Source organism: Grampus griseus, assembly GCF_964374135.1.
Source record: "Grampus griseus genome assembly, chromosome: 10".
In the NCBI taxonomy this organism is placed as follows: domain Eukaryota; kingdom Metazoa; phylum Chordata; class Mammalia; order Artiodactyla; family Delphinidae; genus Grampus; species Grampus griseus.
This window is the reverse complement of record NC_139004.1, coordinates 22,194,079-22,221,676: the sequence shown is the minus strand read 5'-3', so window position 1 is coordinate 22,221,676 and position 27,598 is coordinate 22,194,079. Positions and strand designations below refer to the sequence as shown.

At 52.5% G+C, this 27,598-nt stretch overlaps 1 protein-coding gene across 3 annotated transcripts; it reads left to right on the top strand.

The window, feature by feature from the left end:
* The first annotated feature begins 23 nt into the window (after positions 1–23).
* Positions 24–27,598, top strand: GABBR1 (gamma-aminobutyric acid type B receptor subunit 1). Of its 3 annotated transcripts, XM_082663072.1 has the most exons (23): positions 24–262; positions 704–797; positions 1,473–1,676; positions 2,450–2,635; positions 4,026–4,046; positions 5,513–5,673; positions 9,023–9,157; positions 9,526–9,696; positions 10,752–10,853; positions 11,433–11,498; positions 11,942–12,133; positions 17,097–17,339; positions 17,964–18,027; positions 19,289–19,366; positions 20,722–20,872; positions 21,360–21,492; positions 22,815–22,931; positions 23,028–23,135; positions 23,546–23,639; positions 24,287–24,414; positions 24,991–25,119; positions 25,322–25,465; positions 26,155–27,598. In XM_082663072.1, exons 2-23 carry the CDS (start codon positions 704–706, stop codon positions 26,326–26,328), a joined length of 2,895 nt encoding a protein of 964 aa, XP_082519198.1. In that variant the 5' UTR covers positions 24–262; the 3' UTR covers positions 26,329–27,598. The 3 variants fall into 3 exon arrangements, with proteins under 3 accessions (XP_082519198.1, XP_082519199.1, XP_082519200.1); XM_082663073.1 differs by lacking the exon at positions 2,450–2,635; XM_082663074.1 differs by lacking the exons at positions 2,450–2,635; positions 4,026–4,046.

Genomic DNA, 27,598 nt, shown 5'->3' with positions numbered 1-27,598 from the left:
CCCGGTCCCCGGCGCCGCCTCCTTCCCTCCCGGCTCCCCGCTCCCGCGGCCGCCGCTGCCCCGGGGAAGGAGAGACGGGGGTGGGGTTTGGGGGAGGTGAAAGAGGAGGAGAGACCCTGGCCGGCGAGGAGCCCGGATTCGCGGGGAGGAGGGTCGGGAGGAGGGGGAAGGTGGAAGAGAGAGGAGGGGGGAGCGGGGAGGAGCGGCGGGGCCTGGGGCCTTGAGGCCCGGGAGAGCCGGGGAGCTGGGCCGGAGCGCCGAGGTAAGAGCCAGGGCCCGGGGGAGGCAGTGCTTGGAGAGGGGCGCGCGGGGAGGGCCGAGCCGGGGGTCTGGGGGCCGCGGGAGAAGAGGAGCGGCGGGGAAGGAACCGGGAGCGGCGAGGCGGCCGATCCGGGGAGCGTGGGGAAGCCGGGCTCCGGCGAGCCGCGGGGGCCGGGGGAGAGGAGGTGGTGAGAGGTGGAGTCCCGGGAGGGTGGGGGGGGCCGAGGGAGGCAGGAGGAGGGTGGGGACAGGCTCTCTCTCCTCCTCTCCCCCCACCCCGCGCCGGGCTCCGCCCCCGCCTCCTCCACGGGGCGCTTTTCGGGTCCCCGGGCTGAGCCGGGTCGGAGCCCGGGAGGCGACCGGAGGGAGGCCGGGCCGCCTCCCGGGTCCGGGCCAGCGCCGGCGGGGCTCGGTCCGGTCCTCACGGCCGCCTCTCACTCAGATGCTGCTGCTGCTGCTGCTGCTGCCGCTGGCGCCACTCTTCCTCCGCCCCCCGGGCGCGGGCGGGGCGCAGACCCCCAACGCCACCTCGGAAGGTGCACCCTTCTCCGGCGACCTCGGGCACCCCTCCACTCCACTCTCCCTTTCCTCACATCCCCTCTACTATCCCGTCGGCCCTACGTAGCATCCCGGCCTGGCAGCCCCGTCTCCTCGGCCCCACTTTACTACTCCTGACCTCTTTTCCATCACCCCGCATTATTACCCAGCACCCGTTTCTCTGGCCCCCGGTTACCACACTAGGCCCCCTTCCTGTGACCCCGCATTATTCCCTCAACCCCGCCCCTCTTTCTGGGCCCCCCATTGCTACCTCAGTTCCGCCTTTTCCTTGGTCCCACCTTGCTGCCCAGGTGGCCTTGTAAGACCCCCCCCCATGCTAATTCAACTCAGATTCTCCTTTAGCCTTTCTTAGCAAACTCACTCGCATAGCATACCCTTTCACGATTTCTTAGTTACTTTTCTCCATTACCCCAACCAGCACCCTTCCCTTCCCACTTGTGAGCTCCTTGACCCTGCCTCATTCCGCTGTGTCCTTCCGCCCAGGGTCTGTACCCCTCCCCACTCTCACCCTCTCGCACCTCATCCCATCCCCTTTGTCCTCCACCTGCCCGTTGACCACGCCCTACCCTCCCCTGCCTCCCGCTGCTGACTCTGCCTTTCCTTTTTCCCCACCATCCCTCTCTTTCCGCCTGCCTCTGGACTCACCCCCTCAGGTTGCCAGATCATACACCCGCCCTGGGAAGGGGGCATCAGGTACAGGGGCCTGACTCGAGACCAGGTGAAGGCTATCAACTTCCTGCCCGTGGACTATGAGATTGAGTATGTGTGCCGGGGGGAGCGCGAGGTCGTGGGGCCCAAGGTCCGCAAGTGCCTGGCCAACGGCTCCTGGACAGATATGGACACACCCAGCCGCTGTGGTGAGTAGCCTCTCAAAGCCCCTCTCCTCTTCAAGCGAATTCTTCTTCCTGTCTCAAACTTAGCATCATTGCTTGCAAGTCAGCACTTTAAATCCATTGTAACTAAATTCACAAGTACATTTATTGAACAACTACTACGTAAGAGGGGCTTTGCTGTGTGCAGTTGCAGGCAGCAAAGTTAGCAGCCTGCACATTTTATTTCATCCTCCCTTCATTAGGCCACTGCCCATTTGAGAAAATAACTTGGTTATTCATCTTGTGAGTTAGTCTCTTTGAGGATTATTAGTGGCAGATTATGCAAAAATATTCTAAAATGATTTCATCACATTTTCGAATACTTGTCTCCAACGGAGAGACCATATACCCCCAAACTAAAACCCAGTTTAACGTGAGTATAAGCCAACGATAATAAGGCAAATCTGACTGTGCATCTAAAGTTACATACATCCACACATTTCAAAGCCAAAGAACCGCCCACTGTAGCTGACTCTGAAGAGGTCCCATTTTATGTGCTTATAGCTCCATCTTGGGTTCCTAGGATGGAAATGCTTTTTCTTTTTCTTTTCTTTTTTTCTTTTTCTTTTTTTTGGAATGTGTGGATGCTTACAGGGTTAAGGGAGGAGTGGCAGCTAGAGAAGCTAATCCTTTTAACACCTGATTTCCTGCAGAGTAGGATGCTTGTGGACCCAAACTCAAATCTGAGCCCCCTCCCTGCTCCCTAGGGGGAAGGAGTCTTCTCCAACTCGCCTGTCTCTATTTTCCTGTCTCCACAGTCCGAATCTGCTCCAAGTCTTATTTGACCCTGGAAAATGGGAAGGTTTTCCTGACGGGTGGGGACCTCCCAGCTCTGGACGGAGCCCGGGTGGATTTCCGGTGTGACTCCGACTTCCATCTGGTGGGCAGCTCCCGGAGCATCTGTAGTCAGGGCCAGTGGAGCACCCCCAAGCCCCACTGCCAGGGTGAGGGGAACAGCTGCCTGCATGCAGCAGATGAGGACGCTTGTCAGAGGATGGGAGTGGGGTGGGAATGGATGGTGGGGAAAAATAGGGTGCTATACAAAATGGGGGGCATGGGGGAGGCAGAGGTGAATGCTTAACACTTTCCTCCATCCACCTGCCTCAAACTTGCTGCTGCAGTCCCCCGTGTCCACTTTATCTATGCTGGGGGCTTCCTTCCTTTACCTTTCTCTTTTTTAATATCTTCCCCGTGCTCCCAATCCTTGGGTCTCACATTTTCTCCTTTCCTGTGAATCTCTCCCTCCATCACCCTTCTTAAGGTTTAACTACTCCAGTTTTCCCCGGCCTCAGTTCCTTTCTCGAAACTTAGAACTTTCTGTGCATAACCTTCTTCTAGAATTGATCCCTCTCCCTTCATTATATACCTGAATTATTGTAAAGACTCAGCAATAAATCATATATCATATTTAGAAAAATCGATAATATTGAAAAGGCTATCCGGGGTGGAAAATTATCAGGGTAAAAATTTAAAAGACTTAAAAGTGGGGGCAGAATTGTCAGAGTATTAAGGACTACCGAGGGATGGGGTGGGAAGAGGACAGTCCTTTTCTATACCTCCTGGACAACCTCCATCATTCCCCAAGGGAATCCGTCTTGTGTCCACCACCCCCTTTTTTTCCATCTAGTTCTGCAAACTTCCCCCTTTCCTGGGCACCCAGATTCTCCCTCTGCAGTCTTCTCTCCTGGGATGCAGGCATACTTCATGCTTCCTCTACCTTTGTAGACACTCTGCCTTTCAAGATCCTTGGACCTGGCTTTCCTCACTAATTATTCTGCTTGTAGTTTACCATTCCATTCTGGAAAGTGGGACTCCCAGCCAGGGGTGGATTTGCTAAGAAGCTAATGAAGTTTAAGCTCCAGGGTTCCTCACTTATACAGGCCTCTTCTTGTGCTTGAATAATGTAGAAGGTTCTAATAATGTGTTCACATGGTCATAGGTTTTGGTAAAAATTGCAAAAGTAAGATATTTTAACAGCAATAGTTTAAAATCAATTGCATTTGTAATTTTTTTCGCTTAAAGAGAGACCCCCAAATTTTATAATATTTAGGCTCCACAAAACCAGGATCTACCCATGTTTTAGCTGTTGGCACACCTGTCTCAAATTCTGTTGTCCTATGAGAAATAAAAGAAGAAAACCAACAAGTCCTGACCCACAGCCCCCACCTTGCTCTTATCCCCAGGCACCTTCCCCTCAGAAACGCAGGCTTCTGCTCCCCCCCCCACCCCGGTCTTCTTCGGCATGGACAGGTGTGGGAGGGGGCTGGGGATCAGGCCTGGGAAGCTGGGCACCACTGGTAACTCTTCTCTGATCCCCGTCTTTCCTGCTGCCAGTGAATCGAACGCCACACTCAGGTGAGATCGGAAACCCTCATCGCGTGCACAGCAATCCCCTTACCCTTCACTCTTCGCCCTCCACCCCCAGGGATTCTGCCCCTAGGCTCTGAGTTCTCATCCTTCCCATTCCTCCCCCACCTTCCCTCACCCACCCCAGTACGCGGCTGGCCCTTTCTTTCCCTACCTGTTTCCAGCCTCCAGTCCCGGTTTTCTGCGAGGCTGCGGTCCCTCCCATCTCCCCGCTTGGCTGCACGCCCCTCGGCTCCGCCTCCTCCCAGACTCCGCTTCGGCCTAATGGCAGAGCCCCAGCAGGGGGCGGCAGAGTGCTGGGAGACCCGGAGCTTCCACCTCGTCCTCCCCTGTGGGGTTCCTTCCGACCTTCTCTGCCTGCCCCCTTCCTAGGATTTCACCTGCTGACTCCATCAGCCTGGCCCAGCCATCTCACCCATTGCCAGGCCTCACTCTCCCTCCTTCAGCTCCTCCCCACATCCTTTCCTTCCCTACGCCCTTCCCCTTCTCTTTTATCTCAGTTCCTTCTCCCACCACCCTTTCTCAGCCTCTGTCCACCAAGCCCCGTGTTCCCTTCCTCTACCCCCATCACCTCCCCCTGTACCACGGCCCTCCCTCTTCCCCACCCAGCTCTCCCTCTCTCTCCAAAACCTTTCCCATCGCCCTCTCCCTCACCACCCTCAGTCCTTCACCCCAGCTATTCACACCCCCATTAAGACGCTTAGGCGCCAGCCCCTTTTCTCTCGCGTCCCACTCTCGTCCTCCCCTTCTCCATCGCTCGCCCCTCATGGCTTCAGCCTCCCGCGGCTCCCTCCGCCCACCCCGCCCTCCCGGCACGCCCCTTCGCCTCGTTCCTCCTCCACCAATGTTCCCTTAGGTGGGATCCTTCCCTTCCTCGTCCATCTCTTTCACCCTAGGGGTCGCATCCTCCCTCTCCTCCCCTCCTCTCACACTGTGGTTCCCACAGCGGCGCTCGCCTCCATCCCCGCCCGCTTCCTCCCTCCCTAACTCTGCCCCCCCACCCCGGCTGCCGCGCGCCGCCCTTGACGTCAGAGCCCCCTCCCAGCCCTGCATCTCCCTCCTCCTCCTCCCCTCGGTCGGTCAGTCAGTCCGCGAGGAGAGTCCGCGGTGGCGGTGGCGGTGGCGGGAGCTAGAGCCGTGGGGGCCGTACGAAGCCAACCCCCCCTGCTTCCCCGAGGCCCTATCCCCCTCCTCCGCACAAAACCAGGAATGGAGGCGCTTCCCCGACATCCCCTCAGCAGCCCTCCCCGGGAGAAGTGTCCCCCCTGAGCTCCTCCTCCTCCCCCAGCAGCCACCCCCGCCCCCTGCCATGGGTCCGGGGCTCCCTTCTCCCCGGCTGGGGTGGCCACTGCCTCTCCTGGTGGTGATGGCGGCGGGGGTGGCTCCGGTGTGGGCCTCCCACTCCCCTCATCTCCCGCGGCCTCACCCGCGGGTCCCCCCGCACCCCTCCTCAGAACGGCGCGCGGTGTACATCGGGGCGCTGTTTCCCATGAGCGGGGGCTGGCCGGGGGGCCAGGCCTGCCAGCCCGCGGTGGAGATGGCGCTGGAGGACGTGAACAGCCGCAGGGACATCCTGCCGGACTATGAGCTCAAGCTCATCCACCACGACAGCAAGGTAGCCCCGGACATGGGAGTGGGTGGGAGGTGGGGGGCAGGGGGCCAGCTGCATGTACCTTAGTGTGAGTCGCTCCTGGGGTTGCCAGGCAGACCCCTCCCATGTGTGACTAGCAGAAGACAGGCTGGGGGTGCGCGAGCTCAGGGAGAGTCTCAAGGGCTGGAGGTTCAAGATGAGGGTCTAGGGGTTCAAGGTGGTTAATCACGCTGCAAGGCTGACCCTTCTGCTCCCGGAGACCCTTGGAAGTGCCGGGGTGGGGAGTGGTTGGAGAAACTGGGGATGGGTTTGGGGTACGAGCTGATCCAGTTCCTCCAGAGAGTAAACTAACCCTGGGATGGGTTGGGGGATGGAGGGAATGAGGCGGGAGCTGGATCTGGGGTTTACATTTACCATGGTAACAAGGTAAATCTTGGCAGCAGGTTGGAGCTGGAAGGAATAGGGACCCAATGAGCAAAATTTGGAGGGACTTGAGCGCTCTAGTTTATTTATCACAACAAACAGCAAGGTAGCTGTGGTCCCTACCTGACTCTTTCTCATCCCTTCATCCCCAGCCCTGTCGCAGATTCCTGGATTGTGGGACTATATGGCATATTGTGGTTGGGGAAGGCTAATGGTCAAGGGATGGGCAGAGGCACTAGGAAAATGATGGGATTACAGGTCCACACAGGAGCCCCCGCAGAGCATGGGGATGGTGAAGAGTCGGGACGCAAGGAAGAGAAAGAGAACAGGAAAGAATGGCAGTGGGGAAGGGGGACCAGGAGGAGGGCTGGGGACAGCGAGAGACCCTGGGGCATCGTGTGGAACTCGGCTCCTAAGTGTCTTCCCTGCAGCACTGTGGCCTCTGAGATGTGAGAAGGGAAATGGGATGTAGGGTTAGGGGGGTGAGGAAGAGGGAGAGGGGGGAAAGTAAGAAAATTTGGGTCCAGGGGTAGTAGGGGATAGTCCTGCAAGATTCCTTTCCCACCCCTATCCCCTACATGAATGATTGGGAGTATGGGGGAAGGATGTGGCACATGGAAGGAAGGCGATTTGGGACCTCAAATCTATCTTCTGTCATAGGAGGCCCCGGAGACTTAAGGGATTGGGGGAGAGTGAAAGAGTACAGAGGGGAGCCCTTGGTGATCTAACACCTGGGGTGGACTGAGGATTTATATTCGTTCTTTAGAACAGCAATCTACACCTAGATATAGGTATGTGAGGAAGGAGCGGGCAGAAGCGGGGTTGAAGATAGGGCGCTTGGGGAGAAGACGGCGCAAGGACTCTTAGGGAACTTTGAATCCCTTCTGATGCTTTTACAGTGATTCTCAAACTTCAGTGTACCTAAGCATCCCCAGAGGAGTTTGTTAAAAATACAGGTTCTAAATCCTTGGTCAGGGATGAGTCCCAAGGATCTGCACTTTTTCCAGTCAAAATCCCATGAAGCTAACCCCAGGATGCCTGTAGGAAGGGCCGCAGGGCACAGGAAAAGAATTAGTTAGGGTAGGAGAGGCAGGAAGAGAAAGAGGGTCAGATCCTGTGGAGGAGTCAAGCTTAGGAGAGCAAGAGAGGTAACTGGCTATGGGGGTTGGGGGGAGTATGGGGAGAGGGACAGGGAGGGATGGGTGCAGGCTTTAGAACAGGGGATTGAAGGGAGCTAGGGGAGCCCTGGGTGTGAGCTCAAACTCATGCACCATGACAGGTGATTCCCTGGAGGTGTTGGGGAGCAGATGGGGACCCAAGAGAAGGGGGGCTGGAAGAGAAAATAGCAGAGGCAGCGAGGGGGAGATGGAAAGGCAGACAAACTGGAAAGTGTCGTTTCCTGCCTGCAAATCCGGATCCTTGCTCCTTGTGAGAGCAGCAGCGGAGGAAGTCTATTGGAGAGGGGGTGAGAATCACGCGGTGCAAGGGATGTGCGGTGATGAATAGGGCGTGGAAGGGGAAAGGGTGTAAGAGAAGGTCGGGAAGGAATGAGGAGACAGGAGAGACACTGGAGTAGCGTACATTGCCCTGTTTGCCTGTATCTTATGTGTTCTTATCTGTCCTCATTGTTTCTATTAACCTTCTCTTCAGACAAGAAAGAGAGGGCCACAGAGGGCCCTTGGGAGAAGCTGGGGGCAGGATCTGGAGTGATAGATGCGGGAAGGTGGGACGTGAGAATGGTAAAGATACACAAAGATGCCCAAGTGGGAGGGATGCAGAACCTTCCAAACACGCAGTGGAGCAGACACTGAGCGCTGCCCTTAGCAGGGGTGTGGGTGGGCGGGCAGCAGGGAGCTGGTTCTTTGGGCCAGCCTCCCCTGGCTCCCCCTTCTCCAACTTCCCACCGTGTCCCAAATGTCAGGCCTCAGTGGGAAGCGAGGAGGCCCTAGGGGGCCTTCTTTATTTCCTTCTGCTTGCCCCCACCCCCATATCACCCTCCCCAGTCCCCTCTGTCTCCTGTCTGTCCCCTCTGCCCTGGCTCCCCACTGGCTTCCATTTCTTCCCCACTTCGTTTGGGGCTCCAGCAGCTTCTGAAATGTCATATTTCAGCAGGAGGGGAACAGGCAGTGGGAGCTCCATGGCTGGCTCTTCCTCCCCTCACTTCCCCTCCTCCCCTCCTCCCCTCCAGCGCCTTGTTTACTTTCCCAGCTCCATTCTTCTCTTTCAGGCACCCCTAAAAGCATCTGGTTTCTTGAGCATCCCATTCTATTTATTCTCCCCAGCTCTTCCCTCATCCTTGTTTCTCCCCACCCCCTTTTGCCCCTGAATGTCTTCTTTTTCTAATGCACCCGTCAAATGTCAGAGCCCAGCAGGAGGACATGGATCTGCTGAGCCAGGACCCCCTGGTGGTCTTGTCCCTGTTCTCTCCTGTTTATTTATCTCTAGCCCTGAAAAAAGAAGAGGGAGAAAAAATAGTAGGTGGGAGAGGGAGTTTGCAGAGGTGAGGGAGGACTCTTCATAATATGGCTTTGAGGAGGCTGTCTGGGGACTTGAGGAAAAATTTATTCATATTCTTGCAGACTCTTTTCTACTCACAGATGTTTGGAGCATAGAAACCTGGGGAAAGGCGGCGGGGTGATGGAGCGAAGGTGGGCTAGGGGATGTCTGAGGATGCGCTGAAAGGAGGGAAGGCAGTGTTTGCACACACACTGATGGGGGGTGTGCAGCAGAGGGTGTGGGTAAGGCGCCAGGTGGAAGACAGAGAAGGGTGTTTCACGAATGAGGGGAAAGGAGACTCAGGAAGGAGAAGAAATGGTGATAATGACAAAAGGGTTTCAGCAGAGGGTAGTGGGGGAAGTAACTAGGTTGTTGGGGGAAAGAAAAGAGTAGGTGTTGCAGGGAGGGTAGGAGCCCTGGGGGAGCTTCCCTCATCCCCTCCCTCCTCGTTCAGTGTGACCCAGGCCAAGCCACCAAGTACCTGTACGAGCTGCTCTACAATGACCCTATCAAGATCATCCTCATGCCTGGCTGCAGCTCCGTGTCCACGCTCGTGGCTGAGGCTGCCAGGATGTGGAACCTCATTGTGGTAAGCAAGGCCCTGGGGGCCAGAAGGTGGGGCTGTCCCCTGGGCTGTACTAAAGAGGGCGGGTATTGCAGACCACAGTGGGCCCACTTCCGAGATAGAGTCCTTTGCAGACCTGAGCTAGTTGGCCTCCTAGCAACACTGGCCTGCCAGGGCTGCAGCTGACCTGCTCTCCATCAGAAGGAGTGGAAGTCAGCTCAGTGAAAGGGCACCCTGATGGAGGGGGCTTTTGAGAATCACTTTTCCTTGGGCAGAGGTAGGGAGGCTTGGATAGAGAGAGAGAATCCCAGAGGCGGGGAGGGTTGAAGGAATTCTCGGCAGCTCTTAGTGAGGCCGCCATAAACACGTCACCCTGTCCCCATCTCTCGTAGCTTTCCTATGGCTCCAGTTCACCGGCCCTGTCAAACCGGCAACGCTTTCCTACGTTCTTCCGAACTCATCCATCAGCCACACTCCATAATCCTACCCGGGTGAAACTCTTCGAAAAGTGGGGCTGGAAGAAGATCGCCACCATCCAGCAGACCACTGAGGTCTTCACCTCGGTGAGGAGGCACAGGGTGAAGGGAGCCTTTGCTCAAATCCCAGCACAGAGAGATGTGACACGGGATTCGTTTGGGGGGCAAAGACCTTGATTCTTTATCAAAAGAGAACACATTCCGAGTGGGTTAAGTGCATGTTCTTCCTGTAGCCAGAGGAATGAACAAGTTGAGTTTCTGGGACCCTCTCCAACTTTCTGGTTTTAGGATTTTTTTTTTTTCCTGCTTTGAGGCTCTGTCCCGCAGACAGATTCCAAGTGACCCAGTTCTATTAAAGTAGGTTCACTCTAAAGTTGAGGCAAGATAAGGGAGAGAATATGAGATAAGAACCTATGGAAGTAGTAGATTCCAGAGGCACTCAAGGGGAGGTGGTGGGCGTGTGTGAAGGGAAGAGAGGGAATAGAGAGGGAGGACGGAGGGAGAAGGAGAGAAGAGAGAAGAAAGAGGCAGACAGACGCGTGCATGTACATGGTCTGGTAATTGATTCAGAGATGCGGACATGCAAGGAGAGGTGGAGGGGAAGAGGGAGACTTGTGGGGGAAGAAAGGAAACACCTGGCTCTGTACCCAGAGAAGACAGTCTGCTCCCTCTCTTTAGTTCTGTTCTTTGGGTCCTCTATTCACTCTCATGTTCAGTGGCTCTTTAATCCTCCCCCAACCTTCTCTCAGTGACTCAGGACATTCTTTGAGCCTTTGTCTGTCTGCCCACTTGCCTCTTGAGGTTGACATCATCCTGCCTGTACTAGACCCTGCCTTGTCTTTTCTGGTTCCTCTCTTTTCCTTTCCCCCATTTTGGCTGTCAGGTAGGAGTGGGGTGATGGGGTGACTTCCCTGGGCACAGATCCTCAGGAGGGGCTCACCAAGCACCTTCCCAGCTGGAAGCTACATCCTAAGACTCCAGATGCTTTCCTTCGAACTCTCCCCACCGGGGACAGGGCTGTTGAAGGGAGGTTCAGAACGGCTCTTCCTTTGCTCTGAGAACGCAGCCCCTTGTACTACCTCCGGTCTTTACTCTTTTGTGTACCCTGTGTCTTTTCTATTTGCTCCTCATCGCCACCCAAGACTCTGGACGACCTGGAGGAACGGGTAAAGGAGGCTGGAATCGAGATTACTTTCCGTCAGAGTTTCTTCTCAGATCCAGCTGTGCCCGTCAAAAACCTTAAGGTGGGATGGCAGGGGGTGATGGGCCCAGCCTGCAAGGGTCTGGGTGGGGAAAACAGTGGTGGGTTGGAAAGGAGAGTCACGCAGGGACAGGTTTTGTTTTTTGTTTTTTTTTTGGTATTGAGGTATAATTGACATATGACATTGCATAAGTTTAAGAAGTACAATGTGTTGGAACCTCCCCGGAGGTTCAGGGGTTAAGACTCCGCGCTTCCAGTGCTCCCACTGCAGGGGGCGTGGTTTTGATCCCTGGTCAGGGAACTAAGGTCCCACAAGATCCCACATGCCTGCACGGCCAAAAAAAAAAAAGTACAATGTGTTGATTTGGTACATTAATCTATTGCAATTTATTACCGCTGTAGCATTAGCTAACACCTGCATCATGTCACATAATTTCGATTCTGTGGGGCAGTAGCATCTCCTGGGGAAGTTTAGCTCCATCTTCTGGCTGACATTTATCTACTACCCATTGAACAGAACCCTGCACTAAGCACTCTGGGACAGGAAATCAAAGCTGTGAAAGTGCTTGGCTTAGTCCCCTCCGGCGTCCCTCAGAAGCTCTGTTCTCTCTCCATTCTGTAGCGCCAAGACGCCCGGATCATCGTGGGACTTTTCTATGAGACCGAAGCCCGGAAAGTTTTTTGTGAGGTGGAGTTGGAATCTGAGGATGGAGGGGCACTGGGTGGGCTCTTTGCCTTGGGTGTCTCCTGGGCTCTCCCCTCTGCATCTCTGAACGAATGATCGGAGGTGAGGATTGATACGAAATCCCTGTCTGTTGGCTCTGACTCCACACCTTGTCTTCTCACACATGTGACACTCTCTCCAGGTCTTATTTTCCTATCGCTTTGTGTTTCTGGAGGAGCCTGTGAATCCCATCTTCCCTGTCTGGCTGGAAAAGACCACTTAAAAATAGAGGCTGGGGAGGCACTTAGAAGGAGGAGGAGTCCAGCCTTCCCTACTACCCCCAGACTTGTAGATTTCTTGTTTCAATTCTCTGTTCTTCTCTGAATCTGAAGAGGCTGCATAGTGTCAAGTGAGATAAGACAAAGAAACAAAACAAAGACCCAGCCCCCCTCCTCCTCTGCATTCAGGTGTACAAGGAGCGGCTCTTCGGGAAGAAGTACGTCTGGTTCCTCATCGGGTGGTATGCCGACAATTGGTTCAAGATCTATGACCCGTCCATCAACTGCACAGTGGACGAGATGACCGAGGCGGTGGAGGGCCACATCACCACTGAGATTGTCATGCTGAACCCTGCCAACACCCGCAGCATTTCCAACATGGTGAGTGTGTGAGGACTTGGAAGCTGGCACCTGGGCAGATGGAGGGGACTGAAGGGGTCTCTTAGGTGAGGGGAGCAGGTATGGAGTTTGGAGGTCTAGGAAGGCAAGGGGCCTCTGCCTACCCAGAACTTGTTTGCATCGTGTTTCCTGTGGATTCCACCTCTGCTGTGACTTCCTTGGGCAGAAAAGAGAGAGTTATGAGAGTGGTGTGTTCAGTGGGCCCCTGATGAGTTGCAGAGCTGTTACCATGGAAATAAGGAGCAGTCGGCAAGAAGTCAAATGAGGGAGAGGCGTTAATGACAATATAGATGCTGTATCTGCAAGCACACCTTTATAGGAGCGCTGTTCCTGGGCAAAAATTCGTTTTATTTTCTTGGTGATTTCAGAGCACTTTAGAGTTGCTTAATATTCACTCCTGACTGATACTCAATTAGCTTGGCTTCTGATGCTTTTTTAATGATTCTCTTTTAGAATTTTAGAAGTAGAGGGACTTTTGAAATCAGTTAGCTCCAGATAGCTGGTTAGTGACAGACCTGGAGCTAAAAGACACACCCTCTGGTGTGGGAATCAGCCTACAGGTGAGGGGCACAAGTGAGTAGGGTGTGGTGTGGCGGGGAGACCGCTTTCTTGCTCTGCACTGCATCTTAAAGAGTACGAGAATCTTGGGTGAGCTTGATAAGGGCAACCTATGTGTCTGCTTATTATTCCAAGTGTAGCCCCAGGTCTGGAATACCTGCTTTGGAGAGCATGCTAGGGGTGAGTGAATGACTGTAAAGCCACCCTAATATCTTATTTGTTAAAAGTTGTAGTAATAATCACTTTTATGTAGTAAACCAGGAGCTTAGATCCATGATTTCAGTGATCTTCATTGCAATACTCTGATGTAGACTTTCATTTCCATTTTATAGACCAGGAAATTGAGACTCAGAGAGGTTAAGTGATTTATTGCAGGTCACCAGCTACTGAGTGGTGAAGCTGGAATTGAATTCTAGTTGAATCTAACTCCAAACCCTCTGCTCTATCACCTCCCATGGAAAACCCTGAAGTCTCACTAACAAGCTTGTTATCAGCTAACACTGTTTAGCAGATGACAGTTTTTGAGCAAGGGAGAAATAAAATCCAGGAATTTTATTCTGCAGTGGATTGTGATGGAAAGGTCAGTTGCCACAGGTACTCTGATCATGGATACTGTCCTGGGACATTTCCAAGGGATCTTGGTTGAAAAATACGATGGAAAAATTCTGCAAGATCACTTCCCTGTAGAGCACCTGAGAAGTGAGTTGTCCTTGAGAACCTGTGGAGGAAGAGGAGCTGGTAATCAAAGCCAGAAAGGCTTGTTGGTACCCTGAGCCCAGGACCTGCCAATAGTGGCTTCTGCCCCATAGCAGGGAACTAGAGGAGCTCCTGATAGGACACAAGGATTTGGTTGGGGGTATAGGGGGACTTCTGGGCTTTTGAACAGGATGAGCTGGAGGGTCTCTTTCTGGCTCTTCATCTCTAGAGAAAGATGGTGTCTGCCTTTGAGGTCTAGAGCTACTGCTAGGCCTGCTCAGTAGCCTAAAATGCCAGGTGAAGAGGCCAAGATTTTTCAGAGGGTAGATGCCATCTTAACAATTGACTAGAGAAGAGGTTGTAGGTGAATCAAATAGGACCAAGAGAAGTGGACCAGAAGCAAGGGTCGAGTCTATGGCCCAGAGCCAAGGAGATTTAGAAAAGCAGCAGAGTTGCCTTCACTCTGTAAGCATGGCCTTATGTTTAGATCAGTAGTTCTCAAACTTTAGCTTCTGTCAGAACCACAACTGGGCTCTTCCCTTGGAAGTTCTGATTCAGTGGGTCTGGGGTGGGGACAGGGACTTCACATTTCAGCGGGCTCCCTGGGGACGTAGATGCTACTGGTCTGGGGAACACACTTTGGGGACTCTTAGGGCGGTGGTTTTCAATCAGAGGTTGCAATGTTTAGGGACAATTTTGGTTGTCACAACTGGTATCTAATGAGTAGGCCAGGAATGCTTCTAATCAACCTACAATGCATAGGATCGTCCCTACGACAAAAGGTTATCCTGCTCAAAATGCCAGTAGTGCAGACATTGAGAAACTCTGGCTTAGAGAAAGCGTTTTTAGGAGCCAGATATGGGAGAGTGGATTAGAGTGGTTTTGGAGAAAAGTAGCTCTGGGTTGGAGCTGTACTAGAGATCAGGTGCGAGGCAGCACACCTGGGGGTGAGATTGTCAGTAGATTCTGATTGGGATAGAGGTCCCGTCAGACCTGGGTATGATAGAAGATAAAACTCTACCTCAGGATACACATTTTAGATCACCGTTGGGCACCTATTCTCGTGCAGAGAGACAGCCAGACAGGGCTGTTAAAAATTTAGGGTCGTAAATTTGTACTTGGTCATTTCACTAATTTCTATGGGTTGCAGAATTTGTGTTGTTCAGTTTTCCTTAAGCCGCCTTGTAACATTTGCATTTGAAAATTTACAACCATCTTTGCTGACCCAAAGGGGAGAGATTTTTTGGTAATTTTAGTCATGGGTGGGGACAGTGGTGCCCCCAGTGGCCAAGTGTGTTAGTGGTGGTGACCTGGAGCCAGCAGAGAGTATGAGGATCCGGGCAGGGGACGGCGACACGCGGAGCAGATGATTCTCTTCCCATCTGGGTGATTTTCGGATGCAGTGTTTACTTTGAACTGAAGGTCGGATGGACTTGGAGGCTGAAGCATGACTCAGAAAGTCTCGGGCTATCCGCTGTCTGTCAACGGGTGCTCTCGGAGAGAGACATTTCAGCTTACAGAGACAGTGTAGGGTAGTTGGAAGAGTAAGGACTTTGAATGGGTTTGAATCCCAGCTCTTCCACGTACTAGCAGTATAACCTCAGGCAAGTGAAACTGTTCTGTGTCTTAGTCTCCTTATCTCTTTCTAAAATGGGCATATAATAGTATTTACCTCATTGGATTATTTGAGAATTTAGTAAGTTGATATATGTAAGGCCAATATAAATGTTAGCTATTGTTATGATGAACATTATTCTGTTTAAGGATTGGTGATATTAATGAAACATTTCAACAAAAGAATTAAGAGGACTTGGAGATTTCAAAGAGTCTAAGGTGATTCTAAGGTTTCAATCTTATAAACTGGGGAGTGTTGGAAAGATAGAGCTTATTCTTAGATACTTATAATTTCATGTTACTGATTATATAGTTACAAATGCCTTAGAGACAGTTCGAGATTCAGGACTTGAAATACTGAGCTGGAATTATAGATTTCAATGTTAGTAACAAAAATGAAGTTGAAAGAGAAAATGTAACTTACTTCATACCCAGCATTTTATACATGTTGTTATTTCATCCTTATAATGACCCTTCAAGGTAGTTAATATTATTCCCATTTTAAAGCTGAATAACTGCATAGTGAGGTTTAATAACTTGTTTCAGATTATACAGCAGGTAGGTGGCTTAGTTAGAATTAGGAGCCATCCTTCCATTTATCCATCCAATGGACATTTTTCTTAAAGACAATTTTTTGGAAGCAGATTAAGTTCACAGCACCATTGAGAGGAAAGTACAGAGATTTCCTGTCTGCTCCCTGCTTCACTCATTGATAGCTTCCCCCAACAGAGTGGTTATAGCTGATGAACCTACGGTGATATATCATTGACACTCAAAGTCCATTGCTTACATGAGGGCTCACTTGGTGTTGTACATTGGGTGGGTTTGGATAAATGTATAATGACATGTACCCACCAAACAGAGCATTTTCACTGCCCTAATCTATAGACACTTATTATTTGTCCAGAGTGGGCTGGGCATAGTGCTGGATGCTGAGGTTTAAGAGCAGAATGGAACCTGGTCCTGTCCTCAAGGGGAGTAGAGCCCAGGCCTGCCTGTCTTCAAAGCCCAGGCTGCTTCCACTGCACCACACTGCCCGTCCTTTGCATTTCCCACTCCCCCGTGTCTCCAGAAAGTTGAATAGGAGGAAAAGTGGGCAGGGCACCAGGAACAAAGATTTGTATGTATTCTTCATTCATCTATTCATTTCTTCATTAGAGTATGTTTGTATATTAATAAATTCCAAATCTAAACAGAGTTGTGTAGTGCCCCTGTGTATTACCTGTGCCATGCCAAGAGGTGGCCACTGAACCTTTCCTCGTACAGTTTCTGGGAGATAAAGAAGGGAGAAGTGATTTTCCCCATTATATGGAGGACATTTCCAAAAACTGAAGCAATTTACTTACAGTCATTTAGCTAAACAATGTTACTGCCAGGTATAGAAATTCAGGTCTCTTGATCCATTTCATGACAGAGCTAAAGGAGCTATTATTCTTTTTAGCTTTCTTGGAAAAAAAAGACGGAGGGTTGGGAAGGGTGTGGGTAAGGATTGAATAATTGACTTCAAATGTGTGAAGGGTGTTCCTGCAGTCCCAAGTCTTCTGAAAACCCTCCAAGAGACAGTGAACTGAAAGCACACGAGGTTGGCAGGAAGTTAGCATGCTAAAGAAAAATCTTCCTGGTTGACAGAGTGAGGAAGGCTGTGGTGTCACCTTTTCCGGGCTCTTTCAGAATTGGAGGAGCTGTTAGTTCCTGCGTCAGCTCTATTGGGAAAGTCTGAAGGCTGACAGAACACCAACGCTGCCACTCGTCACTGGCGTAGCCAGGTCTTTGCTTTGCCCTCTCTGCTTTCTATCCTTTGCTGTTCATTATGCAGAGCATCTATTTATTAAACTTCTCTGTTTGCAGTTCTGAGCTAGCAGCTGTGCACACTAAGGCCATCGGACCCAGCTAACTCCTGCTCTAGTCTAGTAGCTTCTGATCTGAGACAGACACGTGGGTATAGTTAAAGATGTTGAATGTACATACTGTCAATCTGACAACATGCACGCAAACCATCCTTTCAAGTCGAAGTGCCGGAGCAGAATCAGAAGCCCACCCCCACTCCAATCCTTTCCTCCTGTTCTTCCCTCCCCAGACGTCCCAGGAGTTTGTGGAGAAACTGACCAAACGACTAAAAAGACACCCTGAGGAGACGGGAGGTTTCCAGGAGGCACCCCTGGCCTATGATGCCATCTGGGCCTTGGCATTGGCCCTGAACAAGACGTCTGGAGGGGGTGGCCGTTCAGGAGTGCGCCTGGAAGACTTCAACTACAACAACCAGACCATAACAGACCAAATCTACCGGGCAATGAACTCCTCGTCCTTCGAGGGTGTTTCCGTGAGTTACAGCAGCCCCTCACTTGCCTCTGTCCCCCCATCCAGAGAGACCCCTCCCAGCTCCTTCTCCTGGAGACATGCGTTCTGTCTTTCTCAGTTACCTCTCTGCAATAATCGGTCTCAGACCAGGGAAGTAGGAGCCCCCAAACCAGAAAGCCCCACGGAAGGCTAGAAGGGAAACGGTATATTCCGTTTCTTTCAACCTCTCCCCTCACTTCTCTTCAGTCCCGATATTTATGAGTCAGATGAAAATTATAGGATTTTAAAAGAGGAAACAGCCTGAAAGATCATCTACTTATTCCTTTTAAAGTGGGGGAAAACAGCGTCCAGAGGGATTTGGTGGCTTTCTCGGGTCACACAGCCAGAAGCCAGGTCCCCTGGTGCTCTATCTGGGGATTTTTCCCATTCAAATCTCCTGGGTGAAGCTTCTTTTCAAAAGAATAATGTTTCTAAAATCTAGGGTATAGGCATCTGGGGTATGTCCTATATGCAGGCAAATGCCATAAATAGAATTCATTCAGAAGCTCGATTACATCAAAAACATAAGGATTCAAAGAGTTCCTGATGTTCTTTTTTGCTCTTGCTTTTATCGCTTTGCCTTCCTCCACATGTTTCTCCCCCTCAGGGCCATGTGGTGTTTGATGCCAGTGGCTCTCGGATGGCGTGGACACTCATCGAGCAGCTACAGGGTGAGCACAGGGGGGTGAGGGAACGGGGAGGTCGGGGGCCAGGCTGGGGCTGGGCTAGGACACCGTCTGGGAGGAGAACACCAGGAGGAGACATCAAAAGATTGCCTTGGTGCCTCCCTACCTCCTGCCCGCTCCTCTAATTGTTTTCATCAAGCTTCTAAATAATAATAATAGTAATAATAATGATAATAAAAAGCTTAGCTATGGGTGGGTTTCTCTGAGTTGCGGTGATTGTGCATGCAGATTGAAAGCAGCCACTCTCCTTCCCCAGTGGCCCCCATTTTGATTTGAAAGATTTCCCTTCGGTGCTTGAGTTGAGGGGTTCATGAATTGTTAGTGGCGCACTCATGGACTCAAGAAAAGCCGAATCTGGGAAACCTGCTATTTTTAAAGGGAATCCATTGCATTTCCTTGATTTGTAGACAATTATTTCTAATTTTTCTGTAGTGCGTATAGTTTGGCTTTTCTAGATGGTATTTTCTTATACCTTAGCGCACTTCATGTATTTGCAAAACTTCTGAATTAGTTTTTCAACTCCACCCCCCTCTCAGCCTCTTAGAGCAGGGCCAAAAGAACCATTTCTTGGCCTCCTGTGAAAAGTTTCTTTCTTTCCTTCCCCCCACCTCCCACACCCTCTCAGATCTTCTTTGTAACCAGGACAAGAGGGAATAGACTTCAGTCATGGTCAAAGGGGTGTGAATTGGCTTTAGAAGGGAGAGTTATGGTAACTGGGGCAGCTCTAGAAATCTTAGGAGTGACTGAATTTCACTTCGTGGCTTTTTAAGAGGCAGATGCAACTTGTCTAAGGAATTAGAAGCCAAGTCAACGGAAGAGAAATTTCTAAAATTAAAATGAAAGCCTCTGGGAAAATAGATCCTGTGATTCTGTCTATCATGAGAGGGGGAATAAACAGAAACACTTGAAAGGTTTAGAAGCCAGAATCACAGTGAGAGACATCGTGCTGAGGTGTGAGCCTGTGGAATGGGTGGCAGACATACTGTACAGCCTTCTTCACTGAAGGGCTTTAAGCATATAAGATATTCTTATTTGTTTGCGTTGCCTTGGAATCCACCCTATAGTGCTTTTAAGTCAGATTGCTGATTCAAGTGACCCCCAGGTCCTCCCAAGTATCCTTCAGGGGCTCAGGTGAAGGGAAAATCAGATACGACCATGGAGAACTCCTTTAGGGAAGTGGGAGGTTGAGAATGCCTGGGATCGGCTCTTCACCTACCTGTGGTCCCTCCTATGATCGTCCATCCAGGTGGCAGCTACAAGAAGATTGGCTATTATGACAGCACCAAGGATGACCTTTCCTGGTCCAAAACGGATAAGTGGATTGGTAAGTGGATCCTGTTTATATTTTCCTTCAACCCCTCTGAACAATTCAGAAAAATGGTGTTTGAATGAGGGTGGGGTGGTAGGTGCCATTAGGTTGAAATATGCCGGGAGATGGGCCAGGGGCTGGGTTTCAGAGAAAGGGAATAAAACCACCAAGACGTGGGTAGGGGAGACTGGTGTATTTGGAGAGGGAATAGGCGGTTGGTAGCAATGCACTCTTAAAAATAGTACATTGCTGGGATGACTGGGGATCAGAGGCAGGGGGTGGGAAATGGAAACTCCATTTGGGTTTCCCAGATGTTCTGGTGACTTGAGGTATCTAAACCAGCTACTTTAATCCTAGAGTTGCCTCTTCAGCTTTGATAGGAAAATGGTTGCTTGAACTGTAGGAGAGGCTGCAAAACCTCATTGAATTGTCTTCTGCTAAAATGTGCTTTTTAAAGAGAAAAAGGGAGCAATTATATTCTTTGTGTGCTTGGTGAGCTAAATGATAGGAAATGGGAAAGATACTCGAGGTGGGCGAAAGGAGGTCTCTATTGATCAAACAAAGGTTTGGCATCTTGAGGAGGGAGGGGAGACACAGCCGTGGAAGACAGCTGCCATCTGCCCTGCCCAGCTGAAATCTAGTAGTTCTCAGTACTGCTGGAGTTTGGAAATTTTTTTTATAATTTGAATTTAGGACAGTGTCTGTATTGCTATAAATGCTTCATGGCCTAAATTATGCTTTTTTTTAAAAAAGCTAAGCAAATTGAAATTAGTCTTTTTTTTTTCCTTTCTTTGAACTCTTTGACAAGTTTGAGCTTCCCTTTAATAATAACTGAAAAACACCGTTGGGAATATCACCCTGACAGCAGTAAAATCATGGATCAGTTTTTGAAAAAAATTTCCTCCTGAGGTTAGGAGGCCAGACTCGGTACTTTGAGGGACTTTAGCTTCATGATTCTATGATTGTCTTTTGCAGCTTTCGATTTGAGTTGTAAGAGACCTCATAAAATTTATTTCTCAGTATCCCCTTCTTTCCCCTCTGTTTTCCTTTGCCACAAGAAAGACAGAAAAACACAAAGAACAAACAGTAACGAAAAAAAAAAAAGACTCTACAACTTCAGTGATACAGCTCAGCTTCTAGCTCCATCTTCTAGTCTCATTTCTGATTGTTTCCTAAGAGCCCCAGCATCAAAGAGCATTTGACCTGCAGCGGCCCCTATTCAGGGCAGTTAGGGCCTCCTGTCCTCAGAGCTAAGGCCTGGGTGCCCATCAGCAGCTTTGTCCTTCTTCCCTTTCTCCCGTCCCACCTTCATCCCTTTGTCCTCCCTCCTTTCTCGTCCCCCTCCCCTCCCCCTCCCCTGTGCCATGCAGGAGGGTCCCCCCCAGCTGACCAGACCTTGGTCATCAAGACGTTCCGCTTCCTGTCACAGAAACTCTTTATCTCCGTATCCGTTCTCTCCAGCCTGGGCATTGTCCTAGCTGTTGTCTGTCTGTCCTTTAACATCTATAACTCCCATGTCCGGTAAGTTTCTCTTCTGACATTTCCCTGTCCTTTCTGCTTCTCCAAGATAACAGTCATTTGCTTGAAGGGAGTGAGAAGGAAACTGTGTAGCTTCTGAGGCTGTGCATCCTTGAGGTTTCCACTCTGAATTATTGCTTTCCCAGTGACCAATGGGAACAAAAAAGGAGAAACCAGCTATAACTCCCATCCTTGCTCCAAAGCAACTAACGGAAAAAAAAAAAAAAGCCTTTGGGACCGGGTAGCACAGTGTGCAGCTCTAATAGATTGTGTATGGCGGGGTCCCGTGCAGGAAGCCCTCTGCAGCCCCGCCAAGACCCAGCTGGCTTTGTCTCTCGAGGCTCCGCTGCCTGGTCCAAGCCTGCCTTCCTCTGCCCCCGGCCCTGAGGTTGGGGTCAGGCCCTTGTAGGGCGTTTGGGGAGCTGAGCCTCCCTGGAGAGGAGGGGTAATTCTGTTCTTCTCCCTCTCCCACCCTCTGCCTCTGCCCTAGTTACATCCAGAACTCACAGCCCAACCTGAATAATCTGACTGCTGTGGGCTGCTCTCTGGCGTTAGCTGCCGTCTTCCCCCTCGGGCTGGATGGTTACCACATCGGGAGAAGCCAGTTCCCCTTCGTCTGCCAGGTGAGGAGGGGGTGGCAGGTCCCTTGCAGAGCATGGCTCTCCTGGCCCCTCAGGAGCGCCTTCTGTGATGCGCCATCCCCTGCCTGTCCTTCTCCTTGTCTTTCCCTGACCCTTGTTCCAGTTCCTTCTCCTGGCATCGCCCCTCTGGTCTCTGTCTGGCTCCGTCCCTTCTTTCTGTGCCTCCAGAAGTTTTCATTCTGGAGCTCGCTTGTCAGTTCCAAGGTTGCCATGGCATGTCTTGCAGAGAAGAGGGGGAAGGTATCGAAGGCGAAGGAAGGGGGTCTTGCGCAGAGAACCCTTGGACAATGGTGGGTGGCCTGTCTGTGGCATGGGGGCTGAGAACAAGAACTGGGGACTTCCCGTGGGAGCTTTAGTTGTGGTTCGGAAGGACGGAGGCGGGGGATCTGAACCAACAGCAAGGAGAGCTGGGGGAAGGGACCACTCTCACACAGGGAGGAGGCCTTGTGGGACTCTTGGTACGTGGAAGGTTCTGGGGCTGCTTCAGCAGCAATATTTGTTTGGTTCTCTCTTATGCTGTGGGAAACACCCACCCTTTTCCCTGCCCCTCCTTACTCCTCTCTCCTCTGCCCTGTGCCTGTCCTGATCATGCATCCATGCACATGGCATTCGTGCACACGGCATTCGTGCACACATACACCTACAGTTCCTCAGAGGCTCTCTGTCCCCAGTGAGACCTAATGCAGGGGGAGAGCAGACAGTTAGCTGCAGTGACATATGAGAGGCATCTGCTGTGGGAGCAAAGAGAAAGCAGCTCACTGTCAGAGTAGCCGGGCGGACCTCACCAAAGGCGGCATTTGAATAGTGAAGGATGCAGGGGATTTTGTCAGCTGGAGAAATAAAGGATGGTTACTCCAGGAGGAGAGGGAGCATCCTATGGGTAGCAAAGACTCAAGGGTGAGGGCGAGCAAATGAGCAGTTCAGCAGGGCTGGAGCACGGGGCAGGTGAGGGCCTGGGGGGAGAGGAGCCTGGGAATTTAGGTGGGACCGTGTTGTGAAAGGCCTCTTGCCACATCTGGAGGTGTTCAGGCTGCAACCTGTAGGCACTGGAGAACAGTCAGAAGTGACTAAAACCCAGTCTTTTAGCACGATCACCCAGGTGGCAAAGTAGCAAAGGTGGATGGGAGGAATTTATGAAAGGTAGGGAGACTTGCCGCCACCCCGCTGCTCCCCTTACCCCTGGCCCCCCTACCGGCTGCGTCCCGCCTGCCTTGTCATCTGTCACCTCCTACAGCCTGCCCCATCCTGGCACAGTCCCACCTGTTGCCCCGCCCTGTTCTTTCCTGCCCTCTCTCCTTTCCTAGGCCCGCCTCTGGCTCCTGGGTCTGGGCTTTAGCCTGGGCTACGGCTCCATGTTCACCAAGATCTGGTGGGTCCACACGGTCTTCACAAAGAAGGAGGAAAAGAAGGAGTGGAGGAAGGTGAGCTGCTTCCGATGCCTCGGTCCCTAGCGCCTTGGCTCTCGGGGTTTGGAGGACCCCCACCCCAACACGCCTGTACTCCGTGTGTTCACCCAGACCCTGGAGCCCTGGAAGCTGTATGCCACGGTGGGCCTGCTGGTGGGCATGGACGTCCTCACCCTCGCCATCTGGCAGATCGTGGACCCTTTGCACCGGACCATTGAGGTACCACTTGGGAGAAGGCCCTGTGGTCAGGAGGCCGAGGGGGGCTCAGTGGTGGAAGGGCCTCCGGCGCTGCGTGTGGTCTTGAGGAGAAGAGCCGCTCGTGGGAGGTGTTTTCCAGCCCAGTGCGTCTCAGCAGCTCTACCTCCTTCCTGGAGGGAGCTGCACCAGAGGCTCTGGATTCCTCTGAAGAAAGGAAGTGGTGGGGAGCTGGCAGGATGTGCAGACTTCAGATATCATGGAAGGTGGGGGAACAAGCACTTTTAAGGTGTTTAGGCAAGTGCTCCTGGGATCTGGCATCAGAATTGAGGATCTCATCAGAAAGAGGGGGCAGAGTTGGGAGTCAGGGATTGAGCAGAGGTGGGAAGGGGAGGATGGCAACCATCTTTCCTGTGGCCCTGTCTCTCCCTTAGACTTTTGCCAAGGAGGAACCGAAGGAAGATATCGACGTGTCTATTTTGCCCCAGCTGGAGCACTGCAGCTCCAAGAAGATGAATACATGGCTTGGTGTGTGGGACATGGGGGAAGATGCCACTAAGGCAGGGGGTGGGGTGGGGCAGGGACAGTAGCTTTGGAGGGAGAAGTGTCTTTGGAAAAAGGCAGAGAGCTCATGTCCACCCAGTGCGAATGTCCTCCTGTTTGTCATTGCACTAATCTTTTCTGAGAATGGGGAGAGCTGGTCTTTTGCGTGAGGAGCTTAGGTCTAACGCAGGGATGAGGCAGAGCTTGTATTCATCAGAGGGATCAGTGATGATGCCTCACCCTTATCTCCAGACCTGACACCATCTCTGTCTGGTCAGCTCCCTGGAGTAAGACCGGGGCTGTGAGGGGTCAGGCCCCCTTTGGCCTTTTTAGCATCCCTCTGACCTGTAAGCACAAATGGCAAACCTACCCTCAGCGTGGAAAGCCGTCTTCCCACCTGGAGAATAAGGGAGTGAGACACTGTGTGAGTGAGGTCGGGGCGAGTTGGGTGGACAGTGGGGGCAGCGGACAGGGAGGGGTGTGCTAGGTCAGAATGGGTGGATTGGAGAGGAGGCCCCCTTTTCCTTGTGGGCGACCAGGAGGAGTAGCAGCAGGTAGAGAGCACAGAGAGCAGGGGAGTGAGTGCAGCCTGAAGGTCTGGTCGCCCGCGTGACCCTTTCCTGCCCTCCTAGGCATTTTCTATGGCTACAAGGGGCTCCTGCTGCTGCTGGGTATCTTTCTTGCTTATGAGACCAAGAGTGTGTCCACCGAGAAGATCAACGACCACCGGGCTGTGGGCATGGCCATCTACAATGTGGCGGTGAGCTCCCCAGACCCCTGGCATCGACCCTGGGGACGGACTATAGCAATCCAGGTGGAGTGGCCTGGGATGAATCAGGTGCCAGATGTGGGGTCAGCTGGGTGGAAGTCTTCAAACGTTTTTTAATGTCTCGGATTTGTTAAGCACTTTACAGTCTATAAAGCACACATTAATCTTCATACAGCCACCCAGTGAAGTGGATATTAGCATCCCCACTAGATAGATGAGGAAGCAGAAACAGGTGAAATTAGTTGTCTGTGGTTCACAGGCTGGAATCTGAGTCGAGATTTCCTGCCAGGGATGCCCAGGGACTGGCTCTCGGGGACTCTGATGTGTGTATAGAGGTCCTGGGAGCTCCTGCCTTGAGGGAGGGGTTGACCTAGAGCTGGAGCTGAGCTGGAACAGTTTGTTTGGCATTCTTCTCAATCTAGAGTTGAGGACGATCCTGACTTTGGGTCCTTTTCAAATGGAAACTTCCCCAGGAACCTGTCCCCATAGACTCTCTCCCGGGGAAAGAAGACCTCGGCTCTCGTCTGAGCCGGCAGATCTGCAACCCCAAACATGTTCTGCCCCCAGGTCCTGTGTCTCATCACGGCTCCGGTCACCATGATCCTGTCCAGCCAGCAGGATGCGGCCTTCGCCTTTGCCTCTCTTGCCATAGTTTTCTCCTCGTACATCACCCTGGTTGTGCTCTTCGTGCCCAAGGTGTGGTTCTGGGTGTCCTCCCACCCTCTCCAGCCCGTGTCCCCTCCATGCCTTCGTCGCATGTCCCCTCCTCCCACTTCATCCCTTGTTTCGGGCCCAGCTTGTTCCTCTTGTTTTCGTTCTTTTCAACTGCAAGCCACCGTCAGCTAAGCACTGACACTGTCCCTGCTCGGCCATCCATGCCCCTAACCTCCACCCCCAGATGCGCAGGCTGATCACCCGAGGGGAGTGGCAGTCAGAGGCGCAGGACACCATGAAGACGGGGTCCTCGACCAACAACAACGAGGAGGAGAAGTCCCGGCTGTTGGAGAAGGAGAACCGTGAACTGGAGAAGATCATTGCTGAGGTGTGCGGTGAAGGCAGGGCTGGTGGCGGGTCGGGGAGGCCCATGTCTCAGGTCCGGCTTCTGGAGGCAGAGTCTGAGATCAGCCTTCCGGAGCCTGTGGTTTACCAAGGGAGGGTCTCAGGAGACAAGCGGCCAGGGAGTGAGCGGAGGAGGATGGGGAAGGGGAAAGGGTGGAGCTGGCCTCAGGTAAAATCGGGTGCTGGCCTCGGCAGGTGGGGGCGGCTGTGGAGCACAGCTGCACGGTTGGCTTCACCTGCGGAGGAGCCGAGGGGGTGGCCCTGGGCTGGGGGTGGCTGGCTGCGGGCCTTGAGTGTACCCTCCAGTGAGAGGGGTCTGGGCAGGTCCCCAGGGTGTCCACTGTGCCCCCGCTGTAGCTAGAGGCCAGCGCAGTGTCAGGCTGGGGGGTGCTCAAGCTGGGTTGACACTAATCTGTGCGTGAGTTACTGGAAGCTGTGTGCATGGACCTGTGTCCCCTCCCCCCAGCCCCTGTGTCTCCCTGATCTCTTTCCTTCACCTGGTGCCCCACTGTGTTCTTTCGGCTCTCCCTGTTCTTTCCCCCATGCCTCGCGTTACTTTCTTCTGCCAGTCTGCCCCTGCGTCTCCCACACAGTTTCCTCTGCCTGTCTTTCCCTCCCCCAGCCCTTCCTGACTTCCTGTCTCCCACTCGCCCAATTGTTTTCTTCCTCCAGAAAGAGGAGCGAGTCTCTGAACTGCGCCATCAGCTCCAGTCCCGGCAGCAGCTCCGCTCCCGGCGTCACCCTCCGACACCCCCAGACCCCTCGGGGGCCCTGCCCAGGGGGCCCCCTGAGCCCCCCGACCGGCTTAGCTGTGATGGGAGTCGAGTCCACTTGCTTTACAAGTGAGGGCGGTGTAAGGGGAGACAGGCCAATAGGCGGAGGGAGAGGGAGAGGGAGAAGGGGAGGGGGGTTGGGAGGAAGCAGGGGATACCAGCCCCAGGTGGGAAGAACACTACTCCATCCCATCTCTTGTAAATACCTGCCCCTCTGCAAGCCCCGGGGTTTTCTGGGTCTCCAGTACTCCCGGAGCCAGGCCCTGTTCTCTCATTCGTTCGTATGATTTTCTATCTCTACTTCATAACCTAGTTTGTACCTGGCCTGAAGCTTCTCACTCACTGGCTCCTCAGCAGCCTCACTACCTACACCCTCTTCTTTTCCTCTGTCCCGTTGCCACGGCAACCCCACAGCTCCCTTGCCTTTGTGCTCTGCTCCCATCCAGCAGGGATCTCCCCAGAGTGCTCTCTCTACCCTAACAGGGCCTGGCCATTTCTCGCACCATCCTAATCTCCTTCCAGCCCACTTGCCCCTCCACACATGCACACGTTTTGTTCCTCTTGAATTTTGCTGCTGCAGGGCACTCATTCTTGTTGCCAAGGCTCACATTCTCCTCTCTGCCAGACACACATTCATCCTCCCCTCCCCTGCTCGTCCCCACTGCACAGGCTCCTGTGTGCGCACGCGTTTCACACGTGCTTTCTCCACCCTTCCTGTGGCCGCATATGCTCCATTGTATTCCCTTCCCTCATGGCTGTGTGTGCCCCTCTCATGGTCATGGGTGTGTCCTTGTGAGGGCGTGTGTGGGTGGGCGTGTGCCATTTGTCTAGCATGTCTTCCCTGCGTGCACACATCCAAGCTTATCCATGCACTTTCCCTGTGTGCCCTCATGGTGCCTTGCGTACCCTCTTCTTTCTGCACCTTAAAATCATTCTGTTCTTCTAACAGAGTCGTACACACCCACCCTGGCCACTGTTACGCACTTTTCCCCAATTCATGTTTGGTGTGGCTGCCCACATCCTCTCTTTGTCACACTTGGTTTCCGCTCGCACTCTGCAGCCTCTCCTTTGCGCTCATGGACCATCCTCGGTCCACACTCACAATCGTCCTCTCCCAAGAGTGCTCCCTTTGGTTTTGTGTTTTTCTGGGGGAAAGAAAGGAGAAGAAATGGGGGCAGGTTTGGGGAGCTGCTTCCAGTGGATATTCGGTGAGAATCCTGACCAAAGGAAGGCACCCCTGACTGTTGAGATGGAAGATGGTCCTGTGGGGCGGGAGGTGGCGTCCCTTTTGCACTGTGGTGTCTCTTGGGGAAGGAGCTCCCCAAATCTCAATAAACTAGTGA